We start from the raw sequence: 25,951 nt of genomic DNA on the forward strand, positions 1-25,951 counted from the left end.
TCAGTCAAGATGACCCAGATGGTCTCAGTGTTTGAACCCTTGGTTAATACTGATCTCCATGTCTGATACTCTTAATGATATGAACAGTTAAAGAAAAGCCATAAATATCTTGTTAAACAAAAATGAACCAACTTCACTAATATTCTATCTCTCCCAACATTTTACATTTTCATTCTGATACGACAAAAAGGACATGCTTGTCCACCTTAACTCTTTCACTGATGCAGAAAAATAAGCATAAAGTAGGAATATAAAACGGTTCAAAAGGTACTTGAAACTTTTGTACCCTGAGTATTAAAGTAAACAAAGGGAGGGATGAGTGCAGTGACAGAAGGCTGTTTCTACTTGGCAGATTCTGTCTGCCTCATGTGTTGGAGGAAGCAGCAGCCCTCAGAGCTCTGGCCACCAGGTGGGGAGGAATGGGCTGCTGTCGCCCTGGAGTGTTGGCTCCCACGCTGTGCATCAGGATTGCATAAGAGAATGCAGCGATGCTCTCCAAGGCAATGCCAGTGATGCTCTGCAAATGCCCCACAACCTTCAGAAATAGAGACAAATTTTTTATTACTAAAGCATAACATGTTTTAGTGCACAGACTAATTGCTTGGGCTGTTCTTTCAAGCCAAATACAATTTTTTTTGAATGCCCCACAACCTTCAGAAATAGAGACAAATTTTTTATTACTAAAGCATAACATGTTTTAGTGCACAGACTAATTGCTTGGGCTGTTCTTTCAAGCCAAATACAATTTTTTTTGTTTCCCTGAATTTACAGAGAAGATAAAATCCAGATCCCAGTGTTTGCCAATAGCTAGATTACATGAGGATACCTTTGCCCTGATGGTGTTTGTGTGGAAAGTTTCTGCTAGACATTTCACTAGGCTGGAGATAAGTTTTGTGAAATGTGAGAGGGATGTTTGGGCCTTGACATTTTCTCTATTTGGGATATGTTTATTGATCATCATAAAGTGAAATGAACTTGGACCTCCATTTCTAACTTCATAAGAGGGAAACTGGAGAACACTTTTCAGTCCTAACCTACTTTTTCCTCTCCCAAATCCTGCTCATTCATTTTAATCCTGGGTCTTGGCACTTAATCTTTTATAGTCTCTGTTTTCCTTTAACTAATGGAAGAATGCTTTCTATTAAATGAATTCTGACCATACTGGTCCTGTTCAGTGGTGCGTACCTGGCTCCAACATGCATGGTTTTGGATGAAAGCACTTGCTGCAATGATTCCTACTGCCAACAGCATGAAGTCTTCCTTCACTGAAACAAACTTTTCCCTGAGTAATTAAAACCATTATTAATTTTGGAGCTAGAATAAAATTTGATCTTCTAAATCCTAGGGTCATGGAACTTCAATTGTTTATATTGATCATCTTGGATTTTTTAGACATGGAAGGAAATGGTCAAGTAATAGTTAATTGACCCCTCTCCCAGCCTCCCCCAAGTCAACTGGGATTAAAACATGAGCCTCCTGTCTGAATGGTTTATAAGCCTTTTGTTGTTCCATCTGTCTCCCTAACAAATGTAACTGAGGCTTTTTACCATTCTGACTTTACAGTAATCAAACACTTTTGTCCAAGTTGCAACCTTGTGACTGGTTTTTTTCCCCAAGTGACTATAAAAGCAGTCCAGTAATCTCAAATTATAAACAGCTATAAAGAAAGAACTAGGAAATAATTACTTGAAGTCATTTAAATTTAAAAGTGAAAACATTTAGGGTTTTGCTGATTGGGCTCAGTCATCTGCATCCAGGCAGCATACCAGACGTTAATTTGAACCAGATAACCTATGCAGGTTATCTGTGGACTGGATGCCTTGCTAGGTAAATTCCATTCCCCAAGTTCTCATGCTACATTCTGGACTCTCTTTCTGGAAGGAGCCTACGCTAAAGGAGTTGCCTTACCCTTGCAGCTGACTGGGTGTGGAGTTCTCAATTGAAGCCCTCAGCAGGCTCTCATATACAGGTTCGTGCAGAAGATAGACTAGATCGAGGAGGGTTAGGCAGGTTGCGTGCAGCTGAGTGGCTGGGACCAAACAGCCATTGTATCCTAGATGGAGTATGGGCATGGTAAAGAGCATTATGCAGGTCTTTTCTGATCATAATCACGGTGGTTATGTAACAAAACTGTTGAGCTGCTAATGTGCTTCCTGGTTGCTTGGCTTTACTCTAAGAAACCTCTTCAGCTAGAGGTCAATTTTAAAGGACAAAGGGAAAGGTAATCTCCATATACAATTAGAGTATATTTGTCTGTTCCCCTCTTATCTCATGCCTCTCTATAAAATCAACTCTTTGATCCTGCAGTAAGAGAGTGCCCTGTGAGTTCAAACAGAAGCCAGGTGCTGAGATCTGTTTCTTTCCCTGACAAGTACCAGAGAGGGCACTTTCCTCAGCCCAGGCTTCCTGCTGTTCCTCATTGGTGGGTTCTGCCCACTACCCCAGGGTACATTCTTTTTTAAAAAATATGTTTTTGTTGATTTCTATTTATTTACTTAGAAAGGAAGGGAGAGGGAGAGACAGATAGAAACATCCATTGGCTGTCTCCTACACACCCCCTACTGGGGACTGAGCCCGCATCCTGGGCATACACCCTGACGGAATCAAACCTGACACCTCTTGGTGCATGGATGATGCTCAACCAACTGAGCCACACCAGCAGGACTCTAGGTACATTCTTACTGCCTTCTACGGAAGACTCCAACCCACAGTCTCTAGCACACTTAATATAAGTACCTAGAACCTCAAGGAGCATCTCCACATATGCCAGGGGAGTAGGCAGATTGATTTGGAAGTTCAGGGACTTCAAAACATCAAGCTCTGACTCCAGCAGTTCTTCTTTAGTGTGTAGATATCCTAGAGCCTGGAGGAAATTCAGGACTGTAATGTTGCTGATTATCTGAGCAAGGAAAAACAAAATAGTGAGGGGGAGAAAAGGGTGTCAGAGTAAAGGTCATACATCTTGGCACAGTGTACAAAGCCCATCACAATCCAGCCCCTGCCATCTTCTCCCTTGGTAATGCCCCCTTACCCTCCATGCTTATCATATAGAGCTTGCAGTTCCCAAACCCACCAAGCTCCCCAAGCCTCCACACAAGCTGTTGTTTCCTGTGTCTGCATCTCCCCTTCCTCCCCCTTCTCCCTGCTTTTCTTAACTCTTCTCCCTCTTCCCTTAGGACCCACCCATCTTCCACACCCTCTCCCCCTTCAAGAAGTCATTTTCTCTAAATACACTTCCTTGACTCTCCAAGGCTGATAAGGTACATTCATAGCCCTCTGTATTTACACTAATCAGAACATTTTCCCACATTATTTGCATGTGTGTCTTCTCTCATTGGATAAGTTCCTTGACAGCACAGACAGTCTTTTTACTGTTGCAGCCATGGCACCTAGTGTAGCATCTGGCCATAGAAGACAACCAATATTTGTTGAATGAATGATACTTTGTTATATAGGCATTGGGTAGTGACATGGAAAAAAATGTTGTCCTTTATAAATGTAATAGTTTGCTTTTAATACTGATAGGTATGTTGGCAATTCAGACATTTTATGTAAACTGTCCTTGAGCCCAAGGGGAGAAAAGGTGACCTGTACAAATTATGGCATCTGTCCAGCAATTATACTTTGGGAACAGAACTTAAGGCTATTTAGCAATTGCCTCTGTGTGTGTGTGTGTGTGTGTGTGTGTGTGTGTGTGTGTGTGTGTGTGTGTGTGTGTGTGTGCACGCACGCACACGAGCACACCTGGGAGGTATGCTTAGGAAGCATAATTGCACTCTGGAATTTCCACTTGAGTGGTATCGCCTAGCCTAGGAGTAGGTTTCTCACAGTCACCTTTGGATGAGCTGGTTTCATTCTAACACTCAGGTGTCCATGAGCAACCCCAGCTCCTTACTTTGTAGTGGAAAGAAAGTTTGCTTGCCAGCTGAACACATGACACAAGACGCAGGATAAACTTGTTGAAAAGCTGCTCTTTCAGAGCCCTCCAATTCTGAGGCACTGTCTTATCCCGTAGCTGGATTGTGGCTTGCCTGCAGATATTCTCTGCCTGCTTAACCATAAACCTATAAAGGAAGGAAGGGGAGAGTAAACAATCCACCCTCACTCAAACTAAAGGGAGTTTCTGCTTCAAATTATGCTACATCTTATCCTCTCCAATAGCTATCGCTGGCTAAGAAATTTACATTTGCAATAGAGGGCACAAAACCAGGTCTCATGGTAAGGGACAACTAGTACTGTTTTTTGTTGTTTTTTAAGATTTGGGTACATTAGCCATTCTGAGAGATACCACTACAAAGGCCTTATGCTCAGGGCTTTACCTTTCTAGGATTTCTACAGCCTGGTAGCTCACGGATTTCTCCAGACACCATTGTTCAGACAGGAGAAAAACAAACTCTGCCAAAACAGGAAAGAAGAGCCTAATTCACAAGGTGCAACCAAAACCACTCTGTGAACTCTTGGCGTTGTGTAAAAGCCATGATGGGGCCAAGGGAAGAGGGTCAGGAGGTGAGAAAGATGAGACTGAAACAACCCAAGCTCAGTTTAGTTCCCTTTGCTGCCAATAGGAAGATCAGAGGCATGAAAAGGAGGCTGGCTGACTGAATGCCAAAGACAAGGCTTACCAAGCCCCCTCAGTGACCCTGGAGCCTTCCTGTGGGTCTCAGCTGATAAAAGGCTTAGCCAGCTACACACAAACATACCAGCTGGTCTACTTGGCCTCTACACCATGCTGGGAACCCCCAGCTTCAAGGGTGATTCTTGGATGGATAAAAACCCTAACCCCTATATTCTGTTTGCAGTGGAATGTTGACAGGAACAGAAAGGTCCCTCCTGGGGCTTCAATATTCTTTATAATACTGTTTGTTTAGTAACCACCCTCTGAAGAACCCCATTGCTTTACAAACATGATTCACCTTACAGCTGGACACCATCTCTTCACCACCAGTTTGTTGGGTAAATCTGTGGTGGCTGAGCCTCTCCCCAGGAGCAAGTTTGTTACAGTGGAGTGACTTGTTTGAAAGAAACATCATCCAAATCAGGGAACACAGCCCAATTTGGGGGGTGAGGGAGTCACTGGGAAGGTGGGAAGGGCAAGATACCTTGGCAAGATCTGAGGCTGCCTGTTTCTCTTTGAAAGAACCGCCCCAGCTAGAATTTTATTTAGTTTGCAATATCATTAGAGGGCGGAAGCAAGGATAAATGTTAGTTCTCAATAAAGAAAGCTCCAGAACTGGGAACTTTTAGCACTGATCAGCAAGAATTACAATCAAATTATCATATGTCTTCAGAGAAAATCTGACTTTCTTAGAATAAAAATGATAAAAGGTAGCACAAAATAATTTAACAGTCTGCTCGACACGTTACACATAGTTATATGTACAAAACCTTATTGTTACAGAGACCAAAGCTCTGCTAGCAGTGTCCAATGAAGAGAATGTTTAAGCAATTAAGCAAAATACCCTAGAATAATTGTGTGTTGTTAGCTGGTCCTTTTATTTGATGGAGTTTAGGCTTTGTTTTCTTTTGTGTGTGTGTATAGTTGCTTGGTTTTGTTTGGGTTTTGGTCTGAATGATCTGGGCAATTGTTTCTATTTTCCATTTTAATTTGCCAAGAAAACTGAGCTTGGGTTAGGTGGAATGGATGAGGGTTACACCTCTCCTTTGCTGTTGGCTCCACCTCCTGCACTTAGAAACACACTCAGACCTATTAATTAAAAGACCCTCCCCTTCTATCCTCTTAAGCTAGGGCTTTATCTAATTTCTTGAAAGCCTCGTTTGCATCTGCTGCTTCCACTTCATCATTCACTTTCTAAATGTTACACACTTTGGCTTCTACTTTTCCTAACTTGCTGAAATGATTGTCTCAAAGACCAGCAAATATGTCCAAATTGTTAAATGTCATGGCCCGTTTGCCATCTTCATTCCTGTTGTTCATATCCCTGAAGCATCTGAAACTGTCATCCTTCTTGAAACTCTCCTCTTACTTCCAAAGATCTCTTGGTTCTGTTGGTATCTCCCAAACCACTCCTCTTATTTTCTTCATGACTTTTCTTCCTACTCCAATCTCCTGAACACAAAATGTTTCCAGAGGAACTGTCCTTGACCTTCTCTTTTCTCTCTAGTAGCTCATCCTCTGCCTCTGCGGTATCATTATAGAGATAATTCCCAAACCTTTATCTCTAGTTTTGACCTCTCTTCTGGCTTTTTAAACAGCCTGCTAGAAACCTTCCTCTAAGTGTTTTACAAGCACCTGAAACTCAGTAGATTCAAAAACAAAGTGATTATCTTTCCCAAACAAAAATCACACTTCCACCCTAGTCAGTTTGGTTCAGTGGTTAGAGCATCAGCCTGCAGACTGAAGGGTACTGGGTTCAATTCTGGGCAAGGGCATGCACCTCAGTTGCAGGCTCAATCCCTGGCCCTGGTTGCGGGGCGGGGGGGAGGGGCAACCAATCAAGGCATCTCTCTCACATCCATGTTTCTCTCTCTCTCCCTCCCACTCTCTCTGAAAAGCAATGGAAAAAATATCCTTGGGTGAGGATTAAAAAAAAAAAAAAATCACACTTCCTGTTTTTTTTTTGTTTTTTTAATGTATGTGTGTGTTTCCCTTAATGGCACCAGTATACCCAGTCTTCTTGGCTCAACTCTTTGGCACCGTCACCTTTGCCTTCTTCGCTTCTTAAGTTCATTTATTGAGAAACCCTGTATTTTATCTCTGAAATGTTTTTAATCCACCCTCCCTTGACATTCCCTTGGCCCTAATACCTAAACTACCAGCACAGACTCTACTCCATCTTTTACATCACAGCCAAAATATTTTTTTTAAGGCAAAGGTTACAGTCATGTCACACCCATATTGAAAAACCTTCAATGCCTTCTTGTTTTCCTCCTAAGCCAAGTATAAACTCCTCTGCTTGGCATTCAAAGTTCCACATGGAATGTCTCCAAACTACCTTTCTGATTTCGATTTCAACTACTTTTTCACATGCTCTGGCCAACCTGGACTACACTGTCCTCACACTTACCCTACGCGTTCCTATTTCCATAGCTTTAACTCAGTTAAAAACACTGACCTCCTTTATGATCTTTACCAACCGCAATGTCGTCTTTCCTTCAAGGCCTACTTCAAATGCCACGATGCCTGGAGGACTCCTTTCTTTAATTCTTCCTACCCCCACCTCACCCCATCACTCCTTTCAATCCCCATAAAAGCTGGTTTTATCTAGTATATCACTTATCTAACCGTACTTGTACCTAAGCATTTGCAGATTTGCCCTAATATTTTCCAAGGGTTATATACATGGCTGGAAAGCCGGAACTAGGTCTCTATTTCATCTTTCTATCCCAGGCAGCCCGATAATAAATACTCTATAGATGCGGAAATCAAGGGCAAGGTGCTGCTGTGTCTTGTTCATCACTATTTCCCCAGCACCTGAAATACAGTAGCTTTTTTGAATTAATAAACAATCTCAACATCGGTGCCTCAAAGACAGACGCTCGGGTCTCCCCTACCCCCGGCTCCCCGGCCCCGCGTCCGCACCCACGATCCGGGTCTCCCGGAAGCTGCCCATCCAGCCGGCAGACTCCTGCACTGCTCGCTCATTCTGCTGGGCCAAGTGGAGCAGAGCGTCTTCGATCGTCTCTGTGGCAACAGCTCCAAACTGAAATTCGCTGAAAGAGGCCAATCTCGGCCTCGCGGGTCTGTTCATTTTCAGAAGCCTTTTTGGACACCCGGACGGCTCACTGAATCCATAAAGCGATCCCCTTAGCTTCTCTCCAAGGACTTCTGCCACACTCTGGATTCCTTCTTCCCTCCTGTGTGCTAGCCCTCGCTTCAAGTCTGAGGAAAACTCAATCCCCACCACAACCTCCAGCCCTGCACAGCCTTTTCCCGCCACAACGGTCGCGGACCCCTCAGCCAATCAGAAACCACGGCCGTTTCCCATCTCCCCCGCACTTCCCCTAAGGCCAACAGCCACACTCAGACGGTCCAAGAGAACGCGGAACTACAGCTCCCAGCGTCCCCTGCGGCGGCCAAGGACTGCTATTCCCAGCAAACTCCGCGCCCGCGGACGGAGACGGGTGGGGCGGCAATATGGCGGCGCCGGGAGCTGGTGACCCTCTTGATGCTAAGAGTGGAAAGGCCCCTCTCGCGCAGCGCATCGATCCGACTCGGGAGAAACTGACTCCTGCGCAGCTGCAATTCATGCAGCAGGTGCAGCTCGCCCAGTGGCAGAAGACGCTGCCACAGCGGCGGACCCGGAACATCGTGACCGGCCTGGGCATCGGGGCTGTGGTGTTAGCTATCTGTATCCATCCGGACTGTAGACTGAGGGAGACCGCATATGGGGCATGAGAAAGGGATTAGAGACGTGTAGGAGGGCAGTGTGGGGGTAGAAAGCCTGAGCTGTGAAAGTAAAGCTGAGCTAAGCGTTTAATGTACCTTACTCTATCAATCTGAGTTGCTCTTTTAATATAATTAATAATAACGGAGTTGGGGTCAGGGCTCGGAAGAACAGAGGGCAGATCAAATCACTGATTTGGGAGGATGAGAGATTAACAAGTGTGGTGGAAACAAGTCCAGGGAAAGGGAATGTGCATATTCCAAGTGGTTTCCCTAACCCACATCCCCAGACGGTTACACTTTCTACTCGGTGTCCCAGGAGCGTTTCCTAGATGAGCTGGAAGATGAGGCCAAAGCTGCTCGAGCCCGAGCTGCGGCAAGGGCATCAGGACACTGATCCAGATGGGCACTGCATGACCTCTAACCTGCTGGAGCCCCTTCGCATGAGGATGATGCCCCGTGACTGTAGAAGTTTAAGCCTGCTCACAGCATTGCTGGCCACCTAACTAACCTTGGGCGATGATGGAGCCCAGGCAGCCAGAGATTTATGCATTTGGCCATCAAGGAACATTGCCCACCTCACACCCACTGTGTGCAGCAGCTGACCCCTTCTTGTAGTTTGTTGTTTTTTTTAAAGGTATACAATCTTGGTTTTTCCCAAGCTTTTGGACTTTGTGGTTTATTCCCTTCACTTCCCAGGGGCTGGGAGGAAGGGGGACAAGAGGTGGGCTGTTATGGGAGTGGGTGTGGCAACTCTGTGCAGTGTTAGAGCCTATAGAAAGGATGGGGTCAGGTTGAGAATAATAAACTGAGTCATCTCTCATGGAGTCAGGTGAGTGTGTTGGGGCTGACACTTCATGCTGGAAAGCTCCACAGGCAGTAGCTGCAGCACAATGGCATTGCCCCAGGGAGCTGTAAATGTTTAACTAGAATTACTTTTTCCGTGAGATCTTTCCACCTGATTTAAGGGAGAGCTCATGGTGGGTCACTGGGCTGTTTGAGACTGAACCTCATCTTGGGGGAAGAAAGGTCACTCTCTGTCCTCTACCCTCAAAAACAACATACTCCAACTTTACTGCCTTTTCCCACCCCTAGAGAGAAAGGTAGATGAATGATGAGGGAGAAGTAGCTTTCATTTTTTTAAACCTCCATTGGGGCCTGCCTGTGTAAGCCTAAGGTGGGATCTAGATGGTGAGGTGGATTATTGACCTTGCAGTTTCCTTATGAACTGCTGGCAGGATCAGAACACTGGGCAACTTCTACCCCTGCCTCCTACTGTGCGAGGAGAGTCCCTTCTAAGTCCTTCCCCCCCCCTTACCTCACAACCCTTTGCCCCCAGTTCTTAAGGCCTGACATACAAATTCAGAGTCCGAGTTTCTAGCATTTTTATTGGCTGTTGCTAATTCTGATGTGAGAACACCCTGTCCACTTGCCCAGCTGGGAGTGTGTCCTGTGGAAGCATCTGCGCTTGGGTGGGATTGCTTAGTGGTTGACTCTTGGCTGGGGAGGTAGCAGGGATGAAGATGGTAGGCTGCAGAATTTATACCTTCTACATACAGCAAATAGTTTGCACATGCTTGGCTCCTCCCTAGAATGGAACAGCACTCCATGCCCCTTGTCCTTCTACTCGGTCAATGCTGAGGTCTTCCTTGCAGAGCTGTGCTGACTAGTAGATTCTGAGAGCACAAGCTCCATGGGGGGTCCTGGTGTGGGAGAGACACATGGCTTCGGTTCTGAATTCACTGGAGGGAAAAGAAAAAGCACTGAAGAAACCTCAGGGTGGGGGAGGAGAGTGAAGCTGCTGCCAGTTACCATTCCGTGGGCTCTCCCTCCCTTGGGCCCGCCCTCACCATCCTGCCAACATCCCCGGCGAATGTCACCCCCTTGCTTGCCCGCTGCTCCTGGGAGCCGGTGCTGCTGCCACTCAGGGAGTTCCTTCGTATGATGCCTGGGTGCAGGATGGGGAGGGAGAGTGCTAAGTGAGGGAAGGGGCCACGGGGACAGAGGAGCTAGCCCCCCCCCACACCAAGGGCAGACTCCCGGGGCCTGGAAGAAAGCTGCATCACTAGGGAAGGGGACTGGAAAGATGGGAGCCTGGCAACTGCAGTCTCACCAGGGCCTGGGGGCTCAGAGCGCTGCAGGCTGTTGCGTCGGGAGGTAGGGAAGCTACCCTTGGAGAGGCGGCGTTGGCGGCTGGACAGCATGGCAGCGGGGGCCACGATACCCGGTGGGGGCTGCTTCCCAAGCCTGCTGTACAAGTCCTCAATTTCCTTTTTCTGCAGTGTTTGCAGTGCCTCCACCTCTGACAGGTGCCTGAGGATGCAGCAGGAGCATGAGGGCTAGCCACACACTCTTCAGTCTACTTCTTGCCCTCCATCTTCCCCAGACTCACTTCTGGCGAAGACTCTGCAGCTCAGCCCAGAATTCCTCATCCTCCCCACTGCTCTCTGACTCCTCACTGCTCAGACACAGGCTGCTATAGGTGTAGTTCATCCACACTGGGCTGGGATGGCTCAGGGGTGGGGAGCTGTCCTCCACTTGGGGTTCCTTCCCACTGTCCCTTTCCTCCTCAACTCCAGCCCCCAAGCCCTCGGCTGCACGGTCACTCTCGGCCAGAGCCTCCCTGGCCTCTGGCCCGCCTCCAGCACTGTCCTCTGTGTCTGAGCTTTCTGAGGTCAGCTGAGGGGTTGGAGGCTTCAGGGAACCAGAGAGAGTTGGGGATGTTGGTTGCAGGGAAAGAGGCTCAGCTGGTTCCTTGGATGAAGTCACTTGGAAACGCCCAACAAGCTGGGGCTTTCCCTCTGCAGAGAGACAAGGAGGGAGTCATGGAAGGAGGGAGAGAAATCAGTGGCATATAAAGTGGATTGAGGATAATGGGAAAGTCAATGGTCAGAGGCCTCACCTTCAGAGATGGGCGCCAGTCTGGCTTCCCCCAGGAGTGGCCGAGCAGGATTTGGGGAGGCCTACAAAGTGTGGGTCCATGAGGAGAGAAATTATCCAGAATGCAGCCCCCTTAATTATCTCTCTGGGTTTCCTACTCACCTCACTCTCCAACTCAGCTGTCAAAGGTGAAGGCTTTTCCTGGCCACAAGGAGCAAGGGGAGAGGGAGGGGGCAGGCTTGGTAAGGGACCAGGAGGGGCTGGAGGAGACTGGGAAAGGAGCCCAGGTGAGGGAGACAGCAGGGACTGGGCCACAGTCATCACAGCCAGTGAGAAGGCACTAGCCAGAGAGAGGAGAGGGGCTGCTGTGGTGGAGGGGACGGGAGAAGAGGAGCATGGAGGAAAGGAATGAGGCATAAGAGGGACCTGGGAACAACTGGGAGAGAAGGTAGGTGGAGAACTGGAGAGGAGAGAACTCTGTGGAAACTGAGAGGGTGGGAATGGAAACTGGGAAACATTGGGGGAGAATGGAAGTGGAGAGCTCGGAGGGTGTAGAGAGAGATTTGAGACCTGGGAAGAAATTGGAGAAAATGGAGAGGGGCTGGGATGATATGGGGGAGAAGTGATGGGGAAGACAGGAATTGGGAAAACAGGGCTTCCAGGAGAAAATGGGTTTCCGGGAGACAAGGGGGTTCCAGAAGAAGATGGGGAGGTGGAGAAGGCTGCCCAGCTGCTATGCTCCAAGGAGGTACTGCTCTGGAGCTCTGCTGGGGAGGAGGGTGTGTTGAGATTCCAATCCTCTGCTCCCTGCACCTTTCCCTGGGGCAACCCAAGGGCTGCAGAGAGTAGGGACAGAACTCAGTACATACCGCTGGATGGGTTGGGGAGGGAGCCTGAGGGGACAGGCAATGGTGCTGGCTCCTCCTGAGGGAGAGAAGGGGGCCACCGTCACAGTGGGAAAGAACCTAGTCTTAGAAGGAAGGGTTCAGACTGAGGCTCTCAAGCTAGGACTCGTGGACCTCTTGGAGTCCACAGATGAACTTTGGGAATTCAAAAATGTATTTGCTGAAATATTTAGAGGTAAAGGGCATGATGTCTGCAACTTAAGTGTTTCAGAAAAAAATATGTGCACACACATATAGAGAGGGGAAAAGAGAAAGCTAGTGTGGCAAAACAATTGGCAAACCTAGGCTAAGAGTATCTAGGAATTCTTTCTACAATTCTTGCAACTCCTTTCGGTAAGTCTGAAATTACTTCAAAATAATGAGTTAAAAGAAAAGTATGTATTGAACACAGTTTTCTAGGACAAGGGTCCATGGCTTTCACCAGAGGCTCAGAGCCACTGTTTTAGGTTTCCAGAGATGAAGAGGAGTTAGATCCAAGGCGACTAGTGAGGCAGAGGGTAGCGTAGCCTGGAGCGGAGTCCGTTTCCCCCTGGAGGTGGCCAAAGGGTCTGACCTGAGGGCCCAGGGGGTCTTCAGCAGCCTCCCCAGGGCCAGTATCTCTCTTTAGCAGGGTTTCCACTCGCTGGATAATCTCCCGAATCCGGCTCAGGAATCCAGCTCGCTCCGAAGGCAGGATGAACTCATTATACACCTGGCAAAGGTCAGCAGCAAGGGAGGGAGCGTTGTTATCCCACTCATCTCGCTCCCCCTGCTCTGATCTTTAAAAGCCAGTCTTTCACCCTACCGCTTCTGCCAACCACCAACCTAAAACAAGTCTTTAATAAACATCTACTGTGTCAAGCACTGTGTGGTGTTAGCTACTTTCCTCTACAGCTTAAGAGGAAAGTAGCTGACATTCATAGGATGCATATATATACCAGAGGCTTCACATATCACATTTAACACTAACAGCAGCTTTCTGGGGTCTTTGTTAACACCCCCATTACGGAGTTAAGATAACAAATGCTCAAAGAGATTAAGTTCAGTATGCTCAAGATCACAGGATTTGCACCCAGATCTGTCTAAAGCCAAAGCCTGAGTTCTTTTCACTGTTGCTTCACATGCTTTTGGACACAATTCCTACTCTCATAGGGCTTATGAAATATACCACAAAGGTGTGCATGCGGGTACACACACACACACACACACACACACACACACACACACACACACAATAAAAATAAGGCAACAAATGGTAAACATGACATTCAATTCCACAAACACTTATTGAGTACATACTATGTGCTAGGTACTGTCAGGAATACAGGGGAGCATAAAACAAAGTCCTGGTCCTGAGGAAGCCCAAAATCTAGTGGAAGAGACACATATACAGAGTCAGCCCATCGTAGGTAAGGCATTTATGATCGAGGGATAGATAAAAATGCTATTCCAGGCGGGGGGAAAGAGAGTTGTTGTTTAATGGGTATAGAGTTTCAGATCTGCAAAATGATAAAGTTCTGGAGATCTGTTTCCCAACTGTGAATATACTTAACAATCATGAATTGTATAATTAAAAAGGGTTAAAAGGGCAAATTTTATGTTATGGGGGGGTTATTTTTTTAATGTATTTTTTATTGATTTGAGAGCGAGAGGAAGGAGGGAGAGAGAGAGAGAAACATCATGAGAGAGAAATATCAATTGGCTGCCTCCTGCACACCCCCTGCTGGGATCGAGCTTGCAACCTGTGCATGTGTCCTGACCAGGAGTCGAACCAGTGACCTCTCAGTGCCTGGGTCGACAATCAGCCACTGAGCCACACCTGTCAGGCTGTTATGTGTGTTTTTTAACCATAATTTTTATTTATATTTATATATATTTTAAAACATATCTTTATTGATTTCAGAGAGAGGAAAGGAGGGGGAGAGAGAGAGGGAGAAACGTCAATGATGAGAGAGTCATGATCGGCTGCCTAGCCCGCAACCCGGGCATGTGCCCTGACCGGCAATCGAACCCCGATCTCCTGGATCCTAGGTCAGTGCTCAACCGCTGAGCCACGCATGGCCAGGCTTAACCATAATTTTTAAACGGTAGTTTTAAAAAATGCTATTCCAAAGAGATAGCAGGTCATACTACCTTGGGGGTGGGAGGTAGGGGAGATGGGGGAAGTGGGATGGTATCAGAGCTGAACCTTGAAGGATGAGTAAGAAAAACAACCCTTGCCTGGCCGGTGTAGCTCAGTGGTTGAGCATCAACCTATGATCCAGGAGATCCCAGTTTGATTTCTGGCCAGGCCACATGCCCGGGTTGCAGGCTGGATCCCCAGTAGGGGATTTGCAAGAGGCAACTGATCAATGACTCTCTCATCATTGATGTTTCTCTCTCTCTCTCTCTCCCTTTCCCTTCCTCTCTCTGAAATCAATAAAGACATATTTAAAAGAAAGAAAAAAAGAAAGAAGAAAAGGAAAAGAAAAGAGAAAAGAAGAGAAGAGGAAAGAAAAGAAAAGAAAAGAAAAGAAAAGAAAAGAAAAGAAAAGAAAAGAAAAGAAAAGGGAAAAGGAAAGAAAAGAAGAAAAGAAAAGGAAAGAGAAAAGAAAAAAAGAAAAGAAAAGAAAAGAGAAAAGAAAAGAAAAGAAAGAAAAGAAAAGAAAAGAAAAGAAAAGAAAAGAAAAGAAGAAAAGAAAAGAAAAGAAAAGAAAAGAAAAGAAAAGAAAAGAAAAGAAAAGAAAAGAAAAGAAAAGAAAAGAAAAGAAAAGAAAAGAAAAAAGAAAAGAAAAGAAAAGAGAGAAAAAAGAAAAACAACCCTTTACTGAGAACCTACCATGTGCGGACACTTCTCATACATTGTATCATGTGATTTCCCTTCTCATATCTATTATATCACATCTCATAAATTATATCAGAACATCTTTGCAAAATAGGTACTATCACCTACATCTTATTGATGAGCAACTGAGGTTCACAGAGGTTAAGAAACTTGCCCAAGTTTACTGAATTAATAAATAACAGAGCTGAAATTTGAACTCAGGTCTTATGTAAAAGCCTACCCTTTCCTTTGTTCCACGCTGTTCATCAGGGAGAGGGGGCAGTGTAGGCAGAGAAAACATCATGAGTAATAGCTCTGAGGCATGAAAAGGTATGACACATTCACAAAAGGAGAGCTGAAAGTTTTGTGAATTTTAAAGACCATGTTCCAGAATTTGGACCTTACTCTGTAACCACAAATAGCCACTAAAGATTTTGGAGCAAAAGCAACAAGATCAGGTTTAAGTGTCAGGAGAATTCTGCTGCAGAGAAGTAAAGGGTGGACTGGTAAGGAGAGAAAAGAGGGCAACGGATCCTGGGTTCAGGGGGCGGGGTCTCTGGCAGTGTGGGATCTGAGTGGGCTTGAAAGTCCAGTAGAGAAGTTTCTCAGGCAGGAGATGAGAGACCCCCTGAGCAGATGGAAGCAGAAGCAGGAAAGCACCCAGCCTCTTCAGAGGACCATTTAGAAACCAGGTGACTGAAGGAAAGATTCTGGAAGAGTCAAGTAGCTTGATGGAAGGTGATAAGCTTGCATGCCAAGTGATATTTTGTCTTTGTCCTGGACACAAGGTGAATGATATGATAGAAGAGAAGCTTTTCAGGAGAGAGTGCCTCAAGCCTGATGTTTCTCCCATTCCCTTTCCTCCTTCACCCCAGAGGCTGACACCCACCACCCTCACTCCACTGAAACTGGTCTCCCACAAAGCCCTTCTCCTGACAAATACCAGTGTGATCTTGCCTTCGGCTTCCCCCATGCTACCTACTTGAAACTCTCTCCTCGCTCAGTTTTTACTAACATCTTTCGGGGCTTCTCTTACCTCTCAGGCTCCATCTCTGTGTCCTTTGATAACCTATCCCCCCTCCCATTCTAGAACTGGCAGTATCCACAGAGACACACACTCAGGCCTTCTATGCCTCTGGGTTTGCAGGTCCATCTCCCTTCACTCTCAATTCTATGTTGATGACTCCTAAACCCACCTCTCTCTCTAGCCCTACCTGACCCATATCCTGCTTCTAGGGAGAATCTTATCTTTCCTGTCCATCATTCAAGCTCATGATCCCTAAAAAAAAAGCCCACTTTCATTTCCAGCTTCCCCTCTCCTTTGATGGTCTACTCCCAATATTTCCAAGCTACAAGTCACCCTTGAATATCCTCTCTCCCTAACGCCCTATCATATTAACTCAGCAAATATTTATTGAGCATCTACTGTGTGTATTGTACTATGTCAATAAATTACTGTATTACAGAGTATTTTCCCGAAACCCTCTCCTCCCTCCCATATAATCTATTCTTTCCCGTCCACACCTAGCTCCTGTACCCACCTGCCAACTGGATTCCCTACCCCCAACCAGCTCCCACATCCCATGGCAGACTGGTCTTCTTAAAACCTATTCTCACCATGTTACACTCTCCCTAACTCTTAAGACCATCTATAATCCATGCCCACTCTACATGCCCAACCTCACTTCCAGAAGGGCTCCTCCTGGAACCCTTAATTCTAGTGGTCTCCTCATGAAGCCCTCCCGATGCCATATTCCAAGTCACTATCTACTTCTATGCCTTTGCTTATGTTGTACCCCCACTAGACATGCCCTCCCACCTTCCACTGCCATTCTTACCCATCTGTCAGAACTTGCATAAGTCCTACTTCTCCCCCCTCCTGCCCCCAGCCCATCCCTTACTTATAGCCAGAGTATCACATGTCTAGCATGTACTTCACTGTAGCTCTTGTATATACTGTTAGTCTCAAATTACTCCAGCTGAGGATCCAAATCTCACTGGATAAAAAAATCTCCCCCAAAACAAGGGCAGAGATGTCTTCAGTGACACTGCGCTAAGTGCTTTAAAAACCCTTGCTGTTGGATGGGGGGGGAGGGGAATTCAGCACCAGGGAACATCAGGAGGGAGACCGTTGTCCCAGACCCAAAGACTCAGTCATCTTGCTCCTCCTCACCATGGCAGCTGCAATCTCTTCTGGGCTGTCCCCATCCAGATCAAATCGGAAGGTCACCATCTTGCTGTTGTGCGTCTGTAGCTGGCACTCAACCACTCTGTCATTCTGGTCTGAGACCTTCAGATTTAAATTCAGCAGAGGGAGGAGGTCAAGCCTTCTGTCCTCATCACATGTCCCCACCCCACTCCAACCATGTGATGTGGCCAGATTAGAACCGAAGAGAAGCAGACCCTGCTCCCAAAGTCTGGTATTAAAAACCGGCTGCCACTTGAGTGCCAGTCACACACCGCTGCTACCAGTCACACACACTTTTTCTGGCTGACCTCCCCCATCCTTCTGACAGTTCCCTCCTGGCCCTGAAGGTTGTTCCCCACATCCTGTGCCTTCCTTACACTAGTGACTCGAAGCCGGGATCTGGGTCTGCGCCGGAGATTTCTCCCTAGGGGTCTCCTCATCCGTCCCATCCCTTCACCCACGTCGCTAAGGCCTGATGCTGCATCTGAGGCGTAGCTACAAAAGGGAAAGGAGATAGACGGAGTGTCAGAGTGGACCCTGGATCCCCAGAGCTCCAAATGTCTCACCCTAGCACCCCAACTCGTACCAGAACTTACCTGTCTCCAGGGGAAAAGTCACTGCCAGGGCCAGAACGGGGAATAGATAAGGCAAAGGCCTGAAACAGGATATGGGTTCTTAAGATCAGAGCAAGATCATTGTTGGGATCCAGGGAGATAGTTTCAAGGATGCTGAGGTACTAGGGAGATGGAATTAAGGGAGATGAGGACAAGAGTGGTAGATTTCCAGGGACATGGGGCCAGGTCATGGGGTTGGATTTCACAAGGAGGGAAATAGGTCATAGGCTTGGAATGGCTGGGAGCCCCCCAAGTGACCCCCTCTCACCGAGGGCAGGCAGAGATGGGACTCAGCGGGGCTGGATGGCACCCCACTAGGGGGCTGAAGGGCAGGGTCTGAGGCATCCAGGAAGCCGGAGGAGCTGAGGTAGCCATCAGTCTCGCAATCCGCTGGTGGGGGAGGGGATCAAAAAAGGGGAAATAAAGGAGAGTGGTGGCAGAGGAGGGGGCATGCCTGAGCAAGGAGGGGCCTGGAGTTGTCCAGGAGCTTCATGGCTAGATGTGGAAGGCAGGGTAAGCGACAGTGCTGCTGGGTTGAACTTCTGGGTGGGGGGCTGAGGCCAAGGGTTCTGGGACCTGGGTCCTAAGATCAGAGGTGACTTACAGGTGGTAGATGAGTAGCTGGCATGGCGGAAGAGGAACGGCTGGTGTTGGTCTGCCTCTGGCTCCTCAGGCTCAGGGGGGAAGGAACTGGGGAGACCAGGAGTCATGGGGACAGTTGCTGGTGGTGGTTCTGGCTCAGGGGGGAGGGCCTCCAACTCCCTAGCTTTGCGCAGCTTCTCCCGCTTTCGTTGGATAGCGGCCACCCGTTCACGTACTGCACGGGCCACGGGCTGGTAATCAGCTTCGCAGACTAAGCCCAGGGCCACCTGGAGTAGGGAGGGTGAGGAACACAGCTCGGGATCCCCCTCAAAGACCCGTCAGAACACTTTCTTGGGACCTCCAGGATATGGAAGGGAGCCAGCATTTATTGGTTATCTACTATACCTATTAACTGGAAACTGCTTACATGATCGCGGTTAAGTCTGCCCAATAACCTCCTGAGGTCATCTCATCAACCCCATTTTAGAAATAAGTGACCAGTTCATGGTTATACAATGAGTCAGTTCCTCTCATTTTGCAGGGGGAAGATGAAACATTTGGCAATGTTTGGAAACTTTTTAGCTGTCATAAGGGTGGGGGGGTGCGGAGTAGATGCTACTGGCATCTAGTAAGTAGAAGCCAGGGAATCGCAACATCCTACAATGCACAGGACAGTCCCCAAAACAAAGCCAGTAATGTCAAGGTCAAGAACCCCTGTAAGTAATGGGTCAGGATTTGCTCTCAGTCAGTGCTAGGGAGACCTGTTCTTATGCCACATTTCAAAACACTTTCTCAGGTTCTTGGCCCAGACCCACCCATATGGACAACCCTCATCCTTTCAACTTCCATTTTTCTCTTGAGAATCATATACTCTCCCCTCCCCCTCAGGCCTTCCTAAACCAGCTCCCCAATCGTCTTCCCCTACATCTTCTACCTCCCATGTATACCTCTCCTAGTCCTTCAGTTTCCTTTATTCATTTCAGCAACGGGCTTTGCTGGGCATGTAAAGGAGGTAGGGCAGGGTGATCTGACTTAAAGGCTGAACAACCTAAGTTTAGATCCGGCTCTGCCACTTACTTGCTTGGCACGTTGGACAAGAAATTCAATGTCTCTGAGTTTTCATTTCCTCATCAATAAATCAGGATAAAATCATTCTATGTCGAGGTGGTAACTGATCAAATGCACGTGAAAATGCTCTAAGACATATACACACGTGGGCTATTAATGAGCTCCTACCACGTGTCAAGCACTGTCTGGGATAGAAAAATCAATAAAACACAATCTCTGCCCTCAAGGAGTTTATAGTCTAGTAGAGGAGAAAGACAGAAATGTATCCTGGTGGAAAACAAGACGGATGGACGGATGGACGGTGGTGGGTCCTGTAACTGAGGAGCTGCTGAAATGAGAACCAGCATTTAATCTTGACTCTATAGAGACATAGGCTTCCTGAAATTGACGGTTCTGTGCACGGGGGAAGAAAGACAAGAAAAAAAACAAAACCAAGAGATTGGGGGAGGGGGGGAATGACAAAAAAATAAGAAATAAATAGGTAGACAAATTGGAGAGAAAGGCATTCCAGAAATATCGGGTCAGCAGGAAGTAAAGCAGAGAGGCTGGAGGACCCAGGGTCTGTTCTGGAAACGAAAATCTCCAACTTATTGAACATAGGATGTTCGTGCGGGTGTGTTCAGAAGGAAGGTGCACGCCCCCCGGCGGGCGTGGCTCAGAGATTGAGCATCAGCCTAGGATCCAGGAGCTTGAGGTTCATTTCCCGGTCAGGGCACTTGCAGGGGGGGGATGGCGGGGGGTTGGGGGGATGGGGGTGGGGGGATGGGGGTGGGGGGATGGGGGGTGGGCTCGATCCCGAGTGGGGGGCGTGCAGGAGGCAACCGATCAATGACTCTCATCATCGCTGTTTCAACTCTCTCCCTCTCCCTTCGTCTCTCTGAAATCAATAAAGATTTTTTAAAAAGGAAGGTGCAGGAGATGCGAAGAAGAGTGGGTTGTGCCCCTCTGCCACCACCCGGCGTCCCTCGCAGGCCCAACTGCAGGGCAGTGGGCCCTCGGCTCACCATCTCCTGCGCCACCTCCTCGGCGGCATCCCGGCCCAGCTGGAACAGGAACTCGATGGCCTGGTTGTCCCGGGGGCGCCCTCCGCGCCGCGCGTCCTCCATGCGCAGCCAGAGCTTGAGGTCGGGCTTCTCGCCGTCGTCCTCCTCCGCCAGCTCCACGTGCACGCCGCGCTCCTCGCGGAAGAAGGCGTGGGCCAGAAGGTCCTGGATGGTGAACCTGGGGGGCGGCGCGGCAGCCCTGAGCCGCGTCCCCGCGGCCGCCCGCCCTCGCGGCCCGCCCCGGCCCGGCCCCCTCCACCCACCTCTCGTTCTTATCCGTGCGGATGCAGCCTTCAATGATCTCCTTCACCTCGGGCATCTTCACCTTGTAGAAGCTGTTCGGTTTCGTGCCCTGGGGAAGGGGTTTCTTTAGCCTCGGGCTCTCTGCGCCCCCGGTTCTAGGCTAGACACGCGCCTGAGGCGCAACGCTCGCAGTCGCGAAAGCACCGTGACTGCTACCGGGGGATCTGATTTTGAATCCCAGTCCCTCCGTGTATCGATAATGTGACCTTAAACAAGTCTGCCTTAAGCCAGTTTTTTTTCATTTGGAAAACAGTGGGCAGAATATTTGCCCTGCTCACCCCGTGGGGCAGCTGGAAGGATCCGATGAGAGGCTGAAAGTGGAATCGTTTGTAAACTCTAAGGAGCGATACACACACATCATTATTCTAAACAGCTCGTACTGCCTGGGGGCGAGTGTGCATCCACGCTACTGCAGTGGGAACCGGGGTGTCTGTGTCTAGCCTGTTTTCATTAAGGGAAAGGGCACTGACCACGGGCTGGTTGAAACAGGAAAATGGGAGGGGACCTGGAATTCCCAACCCCCCCCCTCACCGAGGTGACCTTGCGGTAGATTTGCGCGGCATTCTGGCACTCGGAGTAAGGGTACTCGGAGGTAGCCATCTCCAGCATGCACATGCCAAACGCGTACACGTCCACGGCCTCATCGTACTTTTCCTCGTACATTTCTGGAGCCATGAACTCCGGGGTCCCTGGAAGATTCACAGCAAGCGTCAGGTTGCAGAGCCTCCTTTCTGGCCTCACCCCTCCCCTTGGGTATAGTAGGCTAGGCAGCCCTCCAGTTCCGGAGTGCAAGCAGCCAACCCTTCTCCACCACGGTGGTGGGGGGGAGATGCCACAGGTCTCTCCGTTTTCCCCATGGTTTTCTAACTCTGTAGAACTCAAAAGGACTCTGCTGGGGGAAAGGGGGACCCCAGGCTCTCTTCTGATACGGCAAAGGTAAAATAAAAATGGCAAGGACCCTCCTGGAGGGACTCACCAATAACACTCTTGGCAAAGGAGGCGCGCTTGAGCGTGGCCAGGCCTAGGTCCCCGATCTTGACGGAGCCCGTCGGGCCGGTGATAAAAACGTTGTCGCACTTGAGATCTCGGTGCAGGATAGGGGGTACTCGGGAGTGTAGGAAATGAAGCCCCCGAAGGATCTGACGGCTCCAACGCTGAAGGACTCGGGGCTTCATCTCACGGAACCGCCTCAGGTATCTGGGGAGAGCGCACAGCCAGGGTTGTGGTCGAGGGACGAAGCCCTCACTGGGAAGCTCCCCCTAAGCCCTATCTACACCACCACCTATGCATCTTCTACCAGCATTCTCTTAGCCTAGGCCTGCGAGGGGATCCAGGGAGAAACTGAGTCAGGAGGTGTGGGAGGCAGACGTGAGATTATAGGAAGTAGGCCAAGGTGCGTGGAAGCACCGGAAGGGCTGCCTGACTGCCCTGGCGCCGGGGAGGCCTCACAGAGGAAATAACTGTGCTGCATCCTGAAGGATGAGTAGGCGTTCAAGGGTGAAATGGGGAAGGGATGGAGACTTTCCAGGCAGAGGGGACATTGTGCTCAAAGGCACAGAGACAGCAAGCCACCAAGCAGGGTGGGAAGAGGTGCTGAGAATTTGGTTTATCTGAAATTTAGGGTGAAGATGAGGCTGGATCCCAAGGACTGCAAGCTGTTTAGGAAGTGTGGACTTTATCCTGAGGGCATGGGAGACCTTGAAGGGTTTTTAAGAATGGGAGTGAGAAGGTCAAACTTGCAACGGAGACATAACCCCAGAATGCAGGAAGAAAGGATAGCTTGGACAGGAGAGGGACAGAGTGGGGGAAGGCCCTTAGAGACCAGACCAGTAAGGTAGGTGGCAATGAGGTGGGGGTGTAGATGGGGCAGTGAAAACCAAGTGGGGAGATAGGAGGAAGGACCTGAAGACAGACTGAAGGGGGAAAGGAGATGCACAGAGTAGACGGAGAGGAGGCATCTGGGGAGACACCGAAGTTTTGGCTGTAGTGCTGGGTGGACCTTGCAATTCACCAAGTCAGGGACATAGGAGGGGTGGGTGAGAGAGAGTGAGCCTGGTGCTGGACCTGGATGTAGAGTCTGAGGAGCCTGGGAGAAGTTCCAGAAGCAATGGGACCTCCCACCAACCACCACCACCACCACCAGGCGAAGGAGCTCACGTCTTGAGTGTGCCCGAGGTCATGAGTTCAGTGACCAGCACGATGCAAACCTGGCCCCTCAGCACTGACTTCCACGAGTCATAGAAGCGTACGATGTTGGGGTGCTGCAGCCCCTTGAGCATCTCCACTTCCTCTGAGAATCGCTGCCGCTCTGCTCGAGACAGTTTCCGAGTCTGTGGGGTGGGGGATGGGGGTCAAGGTCAAATCTGTCCCAGGGCCCCCATGGTGAGGGGTTAAGGTGGGGCACAGGGGGCGGGGCTGGGGCGCGAAAGGTGAAGGTTGAAGCCGTGGGATGGGGCTGGGTCGGTCGGTAGGATCGTTGGCCTAACCGGCTATGGACCCCTAATTCCAGGTCCGCCCCCTCAAGCTGCTCCAAGGACACGCCCATCCTGGGCCTGGGACCGCCCCCTGGACCCCCTGCTGGACACAGCGACTTTATGCAGTCGGGTCCAGGAGCCCTGAGCTCAATAGCGCCTTTGTGGCCGCCCGGGCAGGCCCTGGGGCGGGAGGGGGCGCCCGGGGGACGGCAGCGGGCGGGCAGACGGCGGGTAGAAACCTGGGGCCGCCAAGGGGGTTAGCTCCAGAAATGGAGAACTGCTAAAACCAGACAGAAGGAAGTGCAGCAAAAGCAAGGATCAAGGACCAGGTTCCAGGAGACCACCCCCTGGCTGTCCCGCTCCGGTCTCATCTCCCTCCCTCACCCCCACCCCACCCCACCCCAGTTTGGCCGCCTCTACTAGCCTGGCCTGGAGCCTGGGGCGCGGCAGTGGCAGAGCAAGGGGCAAGCCCAGTGCCAGGGCTCCGGAAAGGACCCTTCCCTCAGGCTCTGTCCCCCAGTCTGAATCTGCGGCTGCTGGCAAAAACTTAAAGCCCACGGGGCTCAGCACCTTTGGGTCTGGGAAGGGAGAGCCCAGGCAGGCAGTGGGATGAGTAGGGCTGGATTTGGGCCAGGGCCAGAACTCCTTGTCTCCCCCTCCCCCAACTGTGGAGAAGTCCAGAAGTCTGACTGCTCCAGAAGGGGCCTGCGAGGGCCCCATCCTGCCACAAGAGCTGAAATCTTCTGGAAGTGGAGAGGACCCTGCCCCAGCTCCTGGCCTCCATCATCCCAAACTCCAGTGAAGATCTAGGTTTAGGGAACAGGGAGACCAGGGTCTCGCTGAGTCTGGAGACTTAGGGGAAGGGGCGGACCATTGCAGGATAGCCAGCCAGCCACCTTCTCAAACCTGAAATGGCCCATTATCCAGTTTACCATCCCACTTTCCACCTCTCCGGGTCGAGTACGGGGACTTTAAAGCGGACAATGTCCAAACCCTATACCACCTGCCTCAGTTTCTCTCTCTGCAGCCCAGAATCAGCCAGATCCATGGGTCATCAGAACAAGTGGCGGCAGGAGTGTCTGGACGTTTGACTGGAAAAATACATCCCTCCTTTGTTGCTGTCCCCTGGGTCTCCCATCCCAAGACCTCCAGAAGGTCCCATCCCGAGGTGCCACCCAGCCGCACCTGCAGCTCACACCAGGCCACCTCCACCGTGGTGTCGGTGTCTAGCCCTCGATACACCGTCTTGAACGAGCCACGTCCAATCTCAATGTCAAACTTGAGGTAGCGGCCGTCCGGGGACGTTGCCACAGCCTGGGTCTCCGAGTCCTCCTTTTCCTCCTGCTCCCGCCGCCGCTCCTGGGCCGCAGCTTCGGGGACCCTTGGCGGTTCCCGGGATCCCAGGCTTCCTGCGGAGCACGCGAGCTCCGGACGCGCAGAGTCCGCAGCCTTCACCTGGGCCCCCCCAGTCCACGTGCCCTCGGCGGGCTCTTCGGAGCTAGGCAGTGGGCTCCTTGCGGGGTCGGGACCAGCACAGTCCGGAGGATTGGGGGGCTCCGGAACCGGTGAGGTTGCCTGGCACCAAGAGCTCAGCAGCCCCAAGTCGACTGAGCTTCGGCGGCTGAGACGGGAAGAACGCGGCCGGGGCTCAGCTTTCCCGGAGAAGCGGCGCGCCCGGCGAGGAAGGGGCCCGAGGCGGGGCGGCCCCGTGGCAGCGAGAGGGGGCGCAGGCCGCAAGGCCAGGTCGGCCTCCGCCTGGGACATGGGGCCCGCGGTGTCTGGGGCTGGGGGTGCCAGCATGAAGAAGGGCCGGGCTCCGCAGGGCAGTAAGCCGGGCGACTGGAGAGGAGGCAGCCGGACAGGCGGACTGGTCGGGTGCGCAGCACTCAGGCAGAGCTACTGGGGCCCTAGCCCCCGGCTCGCCCGCCCCAGAGCCCCGCCCCCAGCCCCGCCCCCACCCCCCAGGGCCGCCCCCTCCAAGCAGCCAGCGGTGCGGATTCTGGTGCACAGCCCTTCACCTCACCCCTCGCCCCGCCCCCGGCCGATACCCCTCTCCTCCCCCGCCTCCCCGCTTCCCCGCCTTCAGTCTCATTCCTAAGTGCCGGGTGCGAGGCCACGGGGTGTCCTCTCGCACTAAGAGTGCGCAAACCTGTTTGGTGGGGGGCATGACGCTGGACAGGGAGAGGAAACGTGACCTCGGCTCCCAGGCCCTAGAAAAGGGGGGTGGCTAGAGGAGGCTACCACAAGCCTGCACGCCCCAGATAAGGTAGCACCACCCCTCCTAGCTGTCCAGAGTAGCACCAGGCTGACAATACAGAGGTCAATGGGAAGGTCTGGTTTTCTCCGACACGCCGCCATCCCTCCCAGCTGCACAGGGATGGGTGTGTGCACCCCAGGACAAGCCCCACCCCCAAACCAAGGCCCCGGTCACCCATCCCTTCCACCTCCCTACCTTGACCGCAGCTTGGCCCTGATTAAGAGTGGCTGTTTTTGCTATGTGGGCTCTCCTTCCTCCCCCTTCTGTTTGCCAAAGTTTCCAATAAACCAAAGTCCATGTCCGGTTTACTCCCCCTCAACTCTCCTTGGCCTCAACTACCTCACCCAGACCAGATGGATGGAGGGAGGGGCTTCAGTGTAGTTCAGGACTTTCATGGGGGAGGTGAAGGAAGGGGAAGCCATTAAGTTACTCCATCCAGTTCAGACACGGAAAGCAGTGTCTCCAAGCTGTGTTCCATCAGCACTCCCCCACACAGCCCACCCAGCAGATG

The 25,951-nt window shown here is 50.3% G+C and overlaps 3 protein-coding genes across 3 annotated transcripts; 1 reads left to right on the top strand and 2 right to left on the bottom strand.

Moving 5' to 3' along the window:
* Nucleotides 1–287: 287 nt before the first annotated feature.
* On the bottom strand, nucleotides 288–7,709 carry CNTD1 (cyclin N-terminal domain containing 1). The gene is made up of 7 exons (XM_087826095.1): nucleotides 7,541–7,709; nucleotides 4,320–4,395; nucleotides 3,896–4,064; nucleotides 2,737–2,899; nucleotides 1,909–2,053; nucleotides 1,186–1,282; nucleotides 288–535 (listed from the first exon to the last, which is right to left on the bottom strand). The coding sequence occupies exons 1-7, from the start codon at nucleotides 7,707–7,709 to the stop codon at nucleotides 365–367; spliced, it is 990 nt and encodes a 329-aa protein (XP_087682221.1). The 3' UTR covers nucleotides 288–364.
* A 374-nt stretch (nucleotides 7,710–8,083) lies between these two features.
* On the top strand, nucleotides 8,084–9,005 carry COA3 (cytochrome c oxidase assembly factor 3). The gene is made up of 2 exons (XM_016202162.2): nucleotides 8,084–8,309; nucleotides 8,635–9,005. Exons 1-2 carry the CDS (start codon nucleotides 8,096–8,098, stop codon nucleotides 8,739–8,741), a joined length of 321 nt encoding a protein of 106 aa, XP_016057648.1. The 5' UTR covers nucleotides 8,084–8,095; the 3' UTR covers nucleotides 8,742–9,005.
* A 710-nt stretch (nucleotides 9,006–9,715) lies between these two features.
* Nucleotides 9,716–24,983, bottom strand: WNK4 (WNK lysine deficient protein kinase 4). Its single transcript, XM_087826096.1, has 18 exons — nucleotides 24,369–24,983; nucleotides 22,867–23,039; nucleotides 21,686–21,906; nucleotides 21,241–21,398; nucleotides 20,670–20,758; nucleotides 20,368–20,584; nucleotides 18,318–18,582; nucleotides 17,982–18,103; nucleotides 17,696–17,754; nucleotides 17,477–17,594; nucleotides 17,085–17,201; nucleotides 12,683–12,820; nucleotides 12,094–12,148; nucleotides 11,387–11,988; nucleotides 11,247–11,307; nucleotides 10,737–11,145; nucleotides 10,458–10,657; nucleotides 9,716–10,086 (listed from the first exon to the last, which is right to left on the bottom strand). The coding sequence occupies exons 1-18, from the start codon at nucleotides 24,981–24,983 to the stop codon at nucleotides 9,968–9,970; spliced, it is 3,738 nt and encodes a 1,245-aa protein (XP_087682222.1). The 3' UTR covers nucleotides 9,716–9,967.
* Between the last annotated feature and the right edge of the window lie 968 nt (nucleotides 24,984–25,951).

Source organism: Miniopterus natalensis, chromosome 17, assembly GCF_054644295.1.
Source record: "Miniopterus natalensis isolate mMinNat1 chromosome 17, mMinNat1.hap1, whole genome shotgun sequence".
Lineage (NCBI taxonomy): Eukaryota > Metazoa > Chordata > Mammalia > Chiroptera > Miniopteridae > Miniopterus > Miniopterus natalensis.

Bases quoted from the DNA above. Each gene is read 5' to 3' on its own strand.
- COA3 (XM_016202162.2), top strand. From the start codon at position 8,096: ATGGCGGCGCCGGGAGCTGGTGACCCTCTTGATGCTAAGAGTGGAAAG. The intron at 8,310-8,634 runs GTATCCATCCGG...CCACATCCCCAG, and splicing joins GGCTGTGGTGTTAGCTATCT to ACGGTTACACTTTCTACTCG.
- WNK4 (XM_087826096.1), bottom strand. From the start codon at position 24,983: ATGCTGGCACCCCCAGCCCCAGACACCGCGGGCCCCATGTCCCAGGCG. The intron at 17,595-17,695 runs GTAAGTTCTGGT...TCCCTTTTGTAG, and splicing joins GACTTTTCCCCTGGAGACAG to CTACGCCTCAGATGCAGCAT. The intron at 10,658-10,736 runs GTGAGTCTGGGG...CTGCATCCTCAG, and splicing joins CTGCAGAGTCTTCGCCAGAA to GCACCTGTCAGAGGTGGAGG.
- CNTD1 (XM_087826095.1), bottom strand. From the start codon at position 7,709: ATGAACAGACCCGCGAGGCCGAGATTGGCCTCTTTCAGCGAATTTCAG. The intron at 4,065-4,319 runs GTAAAGCCCTGA...CTTCCTTTATAG, and splicing joins GCTGTAGAAATCCTAGAAAG to GTTTATGGTTAAGCAGGCAG. The intron at 2,900-3,895 runs GTAAGGAGCTGG...TTCCTTGCTCAG, and splicing joins AACTTTCTTTCCACTACAAA to ATAATCAGCAACATTACAGT.